This window comes from Marmota flaviventris, chromosome 6, assembly GCF_047511675.1.
Source record: "Marmota flaviventris isolate mMarFla1 chromosome 6, mMarFla1.hap1, whole genome shotgun sequence".
In the NCBI taxonomy this organism is placed as follows: domain Eukaryota; kingdom Metazoa; phylum Chordata; class Mammalia; order Rodentia; family Sciuridae; genus Marmota; species Marmota flaviventris.
The window spans coordinates 88,616,064-88,628,106 of NC_092503.1; the positions used below are offsets into that span (position 1 = coordinate 88,616,064).

General features: G+C 35.0%; 1 protein-coding gene across 1 annotated transcript in view; it reads right to left on the bottom strand.

The window, feature by feature from the left end:
- Window positions 1-12,043, bottom strand: part of Col19a1 (collagen type XIX alpha 1 chain) — a 312,219-nt gene that overhangs the window by 33,431 nt on the left and 266,745 nt on the right. Inside the window, exons 37-41 of the mRNA XM_027928313.2 lie at window positions 10,872-10,922; window positions 10,752-10,796; window positions 10,321-10,347; window positions 6,718-6,771; window positions 2,039-2,083 (exon numbers count right to left, since the gene is read on the bottom strand). Of these exons, the coding sequence (XP_027784114.2) occupies window positions 2,039-2,083; window positions 6,718-6,771; window positions 10,321-10,347; window positions 10,752-10,796; window positions 10,872-10,922 (222 nt within the window). The remainder of the gene's footprint in view (window positions 1-2,038; window positions 2,084-6,717; window positions 6,772-10,320; window positions 10,348-10,751; window positions 10,797-10,871; window positions 10,923-12,043) is intronic.

Here is a 12,043-nt window from a genome sequence, read left to right on the forward strand (position 1 = left end):
AATGTCTTGGTGTAGGACATGGGGTTATAAGGTGCTGATGCCTCAAGATATGAGAAAAAAGAATTGGGGACATTGGTGGAAGACAGAAGCTGTTCCATAGGTCACCAGCAGAGAACTCAGGGAACCTTGGGAAAACATGGCCCAGCTGATCAGATGGCCCTACCCATGGCCAACACATAGACATTTCCTTCTGTTTACTCATGTGCCATCTTGGGAGAAGGTAAAGAGAGAAGCTGTGGAGAAGCCCTTAGACAACCCTGACAATATTGGCAGACATAGACTGGACTGTTCAAGAAAGAGCAGTATGGGTTGTTTGCATCTCAGCTGAGTGACGATATATGTTCAAGTGCGCAGACCCCATCCCTGTTTCAGCTATAATAATCATCTTTGAATTTTTATAGCATTCAAATATAGATAATACAAAATTTACCATTTTAATCATTTTTAAGTATACAATTCACTGGCACTGAGTACATTAATAATTTAATAGTCACCACTGTTAAGAGCCTTTTAACTTTTCAGAGCCATAGCAAGTTCCAATTAAAACAAAAGCACATCTTTAATTATACAGTTGCATATTTTCAGTGTAAAATTTTTACACCTTAATATTTTTCTAATCATTAGTGATTTTAATTGAGATATGAAAGCTAATTTTAAACTAAGTGTGTCAGATCTTAGGTAGTCAAATATGTGGCAGGCACTTAAAACATGCTATATATCTTTGGAATTCCTTTTTTTTCTCTCATTTAAAGCATGCTATATATCTTTGGAATTCCTTTTTTTTTCTTCTTGGCTTTGGAGATGATCACAGGTATTGTAAAGACTTTCACTGGTGGTCAGTAATTTTTCTTTGAATATATACTTAATTTAAGGCCATAGCAAAAAGTAATTTGTAGTTATACCCATATGAATAAAATAGAAAATTAAGCTTAATTATATTACATGGAAGCAAAAACAGAATGTGAATATAAGAGGCAATTCCAGAAACAGTCTAGGAATGGTGGTAAGGAAGGGAGTGAGGAGAGAATGGTACTGTGAAGTTGACTTTCAAGAAGAATCTTCCTTTTTTTTTTTTTTTTTTTAATCAAATGTTTGCTAAAGGAAATACTTTAATGTTACTTTTACAATTATACAGATATTTATGTGATCTGGACAAGTAAAATAGGGGATGTCATTTTTCTATAAAGATATAGATTATAGATAGGGCTTTACTTAGTGTTTTATCAGTTAAATGGATGAAGCACAGTGACTGGTGCTTTGGTAGGTGGTGAAAGTAGTACTTTCTTTCTTTCTTCCCATGTTCCTCTTTCAAACGGTTTTCATTGACTTTCTATACCACTACACCGGACCTGCCCTGCAGGGGCACCTAGCAAGAGGATAAATGGCCTCTTATTCATAAAGCGTGACCACAAAATTTTAATTAGAGCATCATGAATGAAGATCAGAATGATCCCGAGGGCTCACAGAAATGATTTCAACCTTTCCTGGAGCACTTCCTATTCATTTGAAAAGACCTTGATGAGATTAAAACATTTGACACTAGAGAGCAACAAAAATGATTGAGAGGACTGAAGGGCTAGTTTATGAGGAAACATTAGCAGCGATAAAGCTCTGCTAATAACACTGGGCTAAGGGATAATACAGGAAGATTGCAGCTTAATAGAAAGAATTTGAAGCACAGGCCTGGGCTGAGAACTCTGCCTTTTGAAGATTGAGAAACCTTGAAATATGACAAGAATAGAGAAACAAAATACAATTTTTATCTGTGCTCATATGTCAAATGTAGTCAGTTAACTGGGTTTCCCTTCCACCCACCTATACCACCCCAATAAAAGTGACTTAGGAAAGAAAAATACAGGAAGAAAATGAATGGAGCGTTCTTGGATTGGGAAAGGGTTCTATTATTTAAACCAGAGGTTCCAGGAACCTAATGCCATAGTTATGGTGTGCTTCCCCAGTCCTTCTTGATCCCTGGCTATAAATTTATTGTGGAGAAAATAAGAACCTACAAAAATAATGTAAGATCATAATAACTCACCGATGTTCCAGCTATTCCTGGAGGACCTGCTGGGCCTCTATCTCCCTGTAAGGATTAAAGTAAAAAATGCTATTTAAAATGATATCTATAAAATCATAAAAATGCTCAAATAATTTGGATTTGGTAAGGCTTTTCTTTAGATCTCATAAATGCTATCAATATTAGCTGGCATGAATTTAGAGGGTGAACAGGAAAACAACAAAATGATGATCCAATTTCACATGTTATAGCACACCCCCATAAAACCAAAGAAAATAGGATTCAATAGGATTCCATATATACAGTTAAAAGTTGTCAGTATATTGCATGTATTAAAAAAAACCCATTACTATTACTTGAAAGATTAGGCCCATCAAGTACCTTCTTAAAAGCTTTTCCTACACTTGTCTCATTGGATATAGGGTTAGAATAAAAAGATCTGGAAGTAAGGATTTGTAGTTTCATTTGATGGATCGAAAGATCCCTTTAATTGTCTGAAAAACAGTGACTCAACTCTTTTTCAAGAGGCAATGTGGTTTTCAGATATAGCTGACAATGCTAAGAATACTAATGGTTATATATGGGATAATAAAATGGCAATTTCACTGGGCCGAACCTATATTTTTAAAACTTTATAACTTCACTTAGGGACATAAAAGAAGACCCAATTAAATAAAGAAATTTGCTTTGTTCCTGAAGGGTAAGACAATGTTATAAAGGTGTCATTGCTATCCAAACTAACATATAAACTGAATGCAATTTCTTACAACATTATAGTTTGATCAAAAGATATTAGAGCTCACTTGAAATAATACATAAAATAAAAACCTTAAATACTAGCAATACCAATATTTAAACATTAAGCTATAATAATTGCGATGTGAGATACTGACATAAAATTAAGCAGTACATTGATGTAATACAATATAAATCTCAGAAATAGACCAGCATTTATAATAGGATGTTAATTAAGAAAGGGATATATGATTCAACAAATAAAGCTAATAATTGGGCGATTTCCTTTAAAAAGTTTGATTCCTGTCTCTATATAAAACTAAAACAATGTGAACCATAAGAGCTAAAAGATGTATTAGTAATTGGTTGAAATGAAAATGTCATTTTGTGTATAAAAGCAAAACACAACCATTTGTTACGTGATTGTTATTTGATTATATTTATAATATTATTAAATGAAAGGAAAAGATGAACTAACATTAAAAATTCTAACCTATGTTTAGATAGAAGTAATGTCTTTAACATATACAGCATAGCTACAGTCAAAAAGAAGAAACTAAAAGAAAAATAAATGCATCACAATCTCACCCATATCTTAAAAAGTGGATCTACTAGAAGTAGATAATAGAACAGTGATTTCCAGAGACTAAGGATAGAAGGGGTGGTGGAGAAATGGGGAGAGGCTGTGTAATGAATACAAACACATAATCAGATACAAATAAGTTCTGGTGTTCCATTGTAAAATGCAGGATGGCTATGGTTAACAATGTTTTGTATATTTCAAAATCTCTAGAAGACTAGATTTTGAATGTTCTTACCACAGAGAAATAATAAGTGTTTGAGATGATGGATTTGCTAATAACTCTAATTTGATCATTATATACTGTATATGTATATGAAAACATTGTATACCTAAATATGTACAATTATTATGTAGCTAAAAATTTTAATAGGCAAAATTGTAAGTTTCAGTCTATTTCCTTTAAAATATGAATTTTTCACCCTTGAATACACTAGAACTTCCATTTGTTGAAATATTGTACATGTGATAAAGATTAATGTTAAGAGGACTCCTCTTCCAATGTTCCAATTTCTCATTTCTTTGAATCACTCTCTAGTAATCTTGCTTCATATTCTCATAGATACATTTGAAGACCTTGCCAATAAAAATGTCCGCACCCCTCTAGATCCTTAATTTCATTCATTCCAACTTTGGGCCACCATTTTCTATCATAACTCACTGCCCTGAGTACCCTAAACCCCAGACCTATAACCCATTAATGGTACAAATTTTTCATTGTCCTTCACTCCATGAATGGCCTTTGCCTAGTTTAAACTCCATGGTCATTTGCATAACCTCTCTCTTGTATACCATTAACTTTCTTATTCTATTCTTGTTGCTACTACTCATTTTTCAAAACCAGAACACTATCTAAATCCAACTTCTCTACCCAATGGCTGAAGAAGTACATAATCTCAATTACTTGGCCTCACTTCACTTCATATACAGGAACCTCAGTAGGGCCCCTGGGGCTGCCCAGTCATCACACTTCTGTGGTCTCTGAATCACTTTCTCCTCCCTCCCCTTCTTTCCCCCTAGTGGGTTTTCCCTTTAAATCTCCAACCTCTTTTCCCTATTTTACTCTCATATTTGATCTTGCTTCTTCCATCTCTGAGAAAATTTAAGCAATTGGAAAAAATATTTTTATATATAGACTCCAACCAATATATCTTCCCACACATCAGCACCTGCCTTCCTGTATGCTGCTTTCCCACCTGTTACCATAGATATTAACTAACCTCTCCATTTATGTACTAGGTCCCCTTCCCTCTTAGCTATTTAAAGATGTTATTCCAGCAATTCTCATCCCTTGGTCCTATATCATTGGCCCTGTTGTCCACCTTTCTACTGGATCATTCCTTTAGCATACAAGTATTCTAGTATTTTTGTAGTCTTTAAAATTCATATAATAAATCCTGACCCTACTTCCTCTGGAATCCTCTGGCCCATTTGCTTTCCTTTGCAGCAAAGCTCCTTGAGCATTGTTTGTATTGTACTAACTGTCTCTCTATTTAATCATTCTCTTAAATCCATTAAAATCCAGCATTTGCTTCTACCATGATTTCTCTGGTCAAGGACATCTGTGACCTCTACATTGCTAGATCCAGAAGACAAATCTTGACCTTCCTACTTGATCTATCTGCAGTATTTGAGACAGGTGACTCTTTCTCCTTGACTATTTTCTTTTCGCTTCCAGAACAATTTTTCCTCCTGTCTCTCCATCACCTCTTAGTCTCCATTCCTCATTCTTCTATTTTTCTGGAACCTTTTAATGTTAGAGAACTTCAAGGTTTAGTTCTTGATCTCTTCTCTTTTTCAAAAAATATGTCATTCTCTTGGTGATATTATTCAGTCTCCTGGCATTAAGATAGTATTTTTGGAACAGTCAGCTTTATATCTCCACTTAAACTTTCTTTTCCACACTCCATACTGTATCATATTGTGTACTCAATACTCTGTTAACTGGCTAGCCAGTTTTGGCTGCCCATCAGCAGATGTGGTGGTTGACAATTTATAGAAACGAAAGCCATGTGATAGACATATGTAGATTTAGCTATATTGTGCTAGTCAGAAAAGTCAGCTTGTTTGGTATCAAGCTGGACAGGGATAGGTTCTACTTTTAGAATGAGGACATCCAGGAGCTCTCTGTTTTACCTCTGCTTTGCTGACTAGTAGGCATCTTCACATTTGACCTCATGTCTAAAATTAAACTCCCAGTTGTCCTCAACCACTTCAAGTGGGTTCTGCTTATAGCTTTCCCATTTCAGTGGATAATCTTCCCATCATACCAGTTTACTCAGGCTATGACATATGGATTATTTCTTGATTCCTCTTTATTTGCTCCTACTCACAGCTAATCAATCAGAAAATCCTGTTGGCTCTTACTTCAAAATACATCTGGAATCCAGACATTTCTCACCACCTCCACTGATTCTGCTCTCACCTGAGCTGACATCAATTCCTACCTGGCTTCCCTGTTTCCCCCACAGTCCTCAACTGCAGGTTCTGTCATTCTCAGAAACCACCAAAAGCTCTACATTTTACTCAGGGTGAAAGATAAAGTCCTGATAGAAGTGTCTTTATTAATGCTTCTCAAACTACCTAGGTGAAGGAGTGGTTTATTATTTTCTAATACATCATAGTTCCCAGGATAAATCCATCGATCACATGTTTGCTAGATAATTTTAGACATTATTAGACACGTTTTATAGGCTTACTTTAAATTTCTGTACTTAATTGGCAATAAACCCACAACCAAGAGTCTGCAGACTGGCACTGGTCCTCTAGTGGCCACACTTTATCACTGCTCTACATGATGAATCAATCCACTCCTTACTTCTGCCCCCACCTCTCTGACCTCATCTTCTACCACTCTCCTGATCTCTTTGAATGTAGCAGGGAATTTCATGTCTTAGAGCCTTTAGACCTTCTGTTTCCTCTTTCTGGAACTTTCTTTTCTTGCTTGGTGCTGAGGATCTAATCTAGGGCCTTTCACATGCTAGGCAAGTACTCTACCACTGAGCTACATACTCTTAGTCCTTGAACATTCTTCCTTTATACTTGAGGGACTTGGCTACCTCTCCTTTGCTTCCTCAAGTCTTTGCTCAGATCTTGCCTCTGAGACACACTATTCAATCACAAACTCCAACCCCACTTTTCAAGCATTCTAGAGCTTCCTTAGGTTGGTCCACTTTTTCCTTTTCCACAGCACTTGACAATGGTGTTTATCCTTTAGTTTCTGTATCCAACACTTTACTAGAACATACATTCCATGAGAACATGAGTTTTTGTTTTGTTCTCTTACATCTCCCCAAATCTAAAAGAGTTTCTGGTATAAAAGTAGGTTATCATCAGTAAACATTTTTGAATGTTGAATGAACACATTTCTAACTTCTGTGCTTACCTTTACACCTGGAAATCCTTCTAGTCCTGGCAACCCCATTGCACCAGGCTCTCCCTGTTAAACACAAACATAATGCAGGAGCAGTGATCAGCAGGTTTTTAAGCACTGGTTTCAAAAACAAAAATCTTTTTTGCTTACCCTCTCTAATGCTGCCTAACCACCTCAACACTGATGTGTAATTTAGCAAGTAAATGGCTTGCTCTATCTAAAGCAATGTATTGTTGCATTTTGTGTCCAAAAATAGTTTGAGAATAAAAGCTATTCTCCAGAGAGGTTTGAGTTTATTTTGATTATTTTTCTGTCTAGAGGGATTTATTCTGATTAGATTCTTAGTCAGAATAACTCTAATTTCAATAAGAATTAGAATGAAAAGTTGGACTTCAATAACGTTTGCCAATTTGAGGTGCTGGGGCTGATGGATTGCCAGAGAATAAAACTTTTTAAGAGTGGATGAAGATGAAGCTCTCAAAGCAGTTTGTCATTCTTAGTATTCTCTGAAGCTGGACATGTGAATGCTTAAGACGATGGCCCCAGGAGCAGCCTCTCCAATGATTTTAAAAGTCACTGCTCAAATCAATGTGTCATTGAAAGGGGATGGGAAAGCATTTTCCACAAACATATAAAACCTTTTTACTTGTTCTAGTGTACTGACCCAGGTTAACTGGAACCTGTAGGCCTTTGAAACATTTGGGAAAGCTGTGGTTAATTTTTAAAATGTTTCTGTTAGTGCGTTATAATTATGCATAGTCCTGGGGTTCATTTTTACATAATCGCACATACATGGGATATAATTTGCTCCACTTCAGCCCTCATTGCTTCTACTTTCGATCCCTTCCTCCCCCACCCTTTCCACTTCCTCTATTCTGCTGGTTTTCCTTCTATTTATTTATAGTTTTTAAAATTAGTGCTTTAATAGATGTACATAAAGGTGAAATTCACAGTATATTCATGTGTACAGAGCATAATTTAGTCAGATTCATTTCACCATTCCTCCCTTTTTCCATCCCTTCTTCCTCCCCTTCAATACTCTTCTTCTACTTCTCTGATCTCCCTTCTATTTTCATGGGATCCTCCCACTGCTCCCCCCCTTGACTTTGAGTCTGGCTTATTTCACTTAGCCTAATGTTTCCCGGTTCCATACATTTATCAACTATGGTTGATTTTGAAATATTGGGATTAAATATTGGGGCTTTTTAATTGAGGTAATTTGGGGGAGCTGTTTGATGACTTCTTGTTAATAAATTAATGTTAACTGCAATTATATTTTAGGACACTGGATGCTTTAAATATAATCACATGGAAAAGCAAGCTACCAAATTTTATTCTCTGTAAATGTATTTTTTTTACACATAGTTCTAATCTTCAAAAGTATTACCAAGGCTCTAACTTCCATTATTATGATATTATACTTAATCCAGAATACTAAATAAGTGAGCATAGCTTGGTACTTTTTATGCTTCAGAAATCCTTTTAAATGCTCACTGATATGTAACCTGTCAATCAGAAAAATAGATTAAGAAGATGCTCAGATTCTATTCTGTATAAACCTCTGTAAAGAAAGCCTTGGGTTATTGACAAATGAAATATACTCTTTGATTCTCTTTGTTTACATTCTCTACAGTACTTTGATCACTTTTTTTCTTTTATCAATTGAACACCGAAGGAATGAAATGGTTTGCCTCAGAAGACAAATTCAATTAAAGGTAATTTTCCTTCGTAAGGGCTTACTGAGCCAATTAGAAATAGTGGTGCAGATATATCATCATGGGACTTACAGGAGCCTGAAAGAGTACATTTTCACCTGCCCATCTCAAGAGGGCAATTTTCTATCTCTGACCTATAATTTTCCTGCTACTGGCTTATGTGAGGTATTATTTCTCCATCCAGGCCAAGTGGTAGGAGATTGCAAGAGCGACAAAGTGAGGCTGATACAGGCCCTGAAAGGGGAATCTGGTCCCCTCCCTCCCCCAGGATAAGCCTGAATATTTACACAGCATTTATTTAAGTTTGTGGTTCTATATTTGTTTTTGTGCTTTATGCAATTCACATCTCTAAAAGCAGGAAATTAGTTTTTATTCATTACCTTTTGTTTCAGCTAAGAAACTAAAAAACTAGTCTCTTCAAATTATACTCAAATACATCTTCATTTCTGTGCCAGCCACATTGTAATGCAAGCAAATTATAACTTATCCTTTATTATAACATCTAAACTTTCTCACCTTATTCTGCAAGAAACTTGAAAGTACGCTCCAAAAAAATCGGCAAGAAGTCTAAGTACACCTATCTTTCTCAAAGGCACTGTTCTGTGTGTGAGTATGAAAGGTAAAGACTAGGAGGAAACTTTCATCAATATGATGAAAGATAATTCAAAAGGGAATGAATGAGGGGCTGGGGTTGTGGCTCAGTGGTGTAAGGCTTGCCTCGCATACATGAGGTGCTTGGTTCAATCCTCAGCACCACATAAAAATAAATAAATAAAATAAAGGAATTGTGTCCAACTACAACTAAAAAAATTATTTTAAAAAAGAATAAATGAAATATTTGGTAAAAAAACAAAGTTACAAATGAAGGAAGCATGAATAGCCAAACAAAAGAAACTTCTACATTACAAATTTGGGGTACAGAATATACTAATTAGTTGAAATAATGTTTTCAGAGGAAATAAATTGGTTTTCAATTTATATTGCCTAATAATGAAATATAAGCTTTTTAATGCATCTCCTTTGAAAATATATTTAGATGTACAAAAATTATTTTATTGCTTGTCCTTTGCTGGTTTAAAATTCACAGCTTTATCACATTGTGCTATTAATAACAAGGCCTTAGATTTTTTTGACATGAAAATGACTTGGAAGTTTATTTCAGGTTTAGGTACATTAGAGTTTCAAGTTTATACCCAAAGGTTAAAAGGATATACAAATGCAACATGAAGGACGAAACATATGCTTGAAAAGGACATGACAAGAAAAAATGCCAAGGATTAAAGGGAATCTAATTGAATTTGGCAGGACTTTTACAGTGAGACTTCATGGTTGAGAAAGATGCTGAGAACAATTATCATCCTTTGGGTGGCTGGAGGACAAGATCTCCTTCCTTGCTGAGTGTTAACCTCCTGATCTGTTCCACCTAATAAGTGGGTTTATGACAGCATACATTTTCTGCAGAATAATTGCCTAAGACAGTCAAAACAAACAGCCCCCCCCACTATTTTTTTTTTTTTTTTGGTTGGGGAGATGTCAGATGTATTAAGGAATTTCTCTTCAGTAAGTATTTCTATAACTTACTTAAAACTGAATCAATCATCAAAAGAGGGCTATTAGAAGAAAATGTTCCATTTATCAAGAGCTTTATATGTGTCTAAATCACCGGATGATTTTTAAAACACACTGATGGAAAGAGATGAACCTCAAGGGCAGTGACAACATCTGGACTAATGCATCTTAAAAAAAAAAAAAAGACACACGCTGGCGTTTCTTCTTGTTGCCTCTGACATGTTAATTGATGAATACGTTAGAAGACAGGCCATCTTTGTTTGATGCACTTCTGTCAAATGTTAACAAAAACCTCTTTTCTAAGTGACACAAAACATGGAAACATACATACCGCTGGGCCAGGATCGCCTTTTGGGCCCTTCAAGAAAAACATAGAAAGTCATTTTTTAAATAATATTCTGTAATTTTGTTTCAGTCATTAAACATTTTGGCTCAATTTGTTTTTAATACATGTAAAGATATTTGTAAAAGCTTTTACTTTTGCTACAGATTGGATTTGAAAGATTAAGCAACTTGATGGGACTCCTGTGAAAATTACTGCTTAGACATTTAGTTTTTAGATTTACAATGAAAAACAATACAATTATGCTACATGATAGTTTGTTATTTTGGCCATGTACATTTTTCAATTTTATAGTAATTGGCTTCACTTATTTCTTCCCAGTGTAAAAACAAGTCATATTGTAACATGCATATTAGTCTGTTTCTCTCTAATATGGCAGTTCAGCTAAAATGTGCTAGATGATAAATGGTTATACTTACAGGGGGACCAGGTGGCCCTGGATAACTAGGAACGTTCACGCCACCCTTTAGGAAAAAATAAAAAAATTATAGCAACCTGTAACTAAAAAATGATTTAAAAATAATTCCATAGGTAAATACCTGGATTTTATATAAACTGCTCATGCCATTTCCTTCATTGAATGGTACACCCTTTGGAAAGAAATGGAAAACAGGATTACTTTAATACTTAGCATTTCTACATCTTATCATTTTACCAAATGGTACTATCCCTACTATATTTTTTAGTTTAAAAATTTTTCTTATTTTAGTAAGTTTAGTATTATAAGTAAAATACAATGTTTCCACTTTTGGCTTTCCCAAAGCAAATGTAGGGAAAGCAATGAAAAGGAGTGAGAACTACACCTGGAGCACAGACGCTTTCAGTTGGGGTTTGAATAATGTTCATGGTTGACAGATGAGACACTAATGCATTCAGAGGAAAATATTATTTGCTCATTAAAATTCAGTTTCTGAATTGCCAATTTACACTAACTGTTTACAGCCTGCTGACCTGCGGGCTATAATGCGGTAGCACTGATGAAGATGTGGATAGGGAACAATTTGGCTACTGGAAAGTAATTTTTTTCCAGTCTCTTCATACCCAATAGAAAATTAAGGTAAATGGGAAGATGTTATTCACAAGCCTGTGTGGATGTTTCTATAAACGTATTCTTTAGAACCATGGGTTAGAGGAACTACCAAAAAAAAAAAAATTGACGAGACTATAAATTCCCTAAGTCATCAACACTTAGAGAACTCATTCTGTTTTGAAAAATCACACAATTTAGCACTTAGAAAAATTTTGCATTTGAAAATTTCAGGATCTTTTACCCTTCTAAAAAGTTTTCATAGGATCAATAATCAACATTTTTGCAATTTTTCTTATTTCATTGTTTTTGAATAATGGTGGGCAGGGATGCTTGGTGAATACAATTTGCATGCATCTTAAACAACAGTGGTAGAAGAAAATTCTCCATCTATTTTTGTTTTCTTATTTATTTGACAACTGTTGAATGTATGCTGTACTTGAGAATGCCATGTCCTGAAGAGATTGAGGCTACTGAGATTTCCAAAGGAAGTTTCCCAGATAAATTGAATCTGTCTTGAAAGAGAATTCAGAGTGAAGAGTAAGACTTCTTAAGCCCATTATAAAATTATGAGTCCCTTTCATGAGCTCATATTTAGAATGGGGAAGAGGACCTGTTCTTCCACTGAGGGAGTATATTTTAGAATTTGAACTCCAAATATTCTTGCTTCTTTGTCAAGGAAAA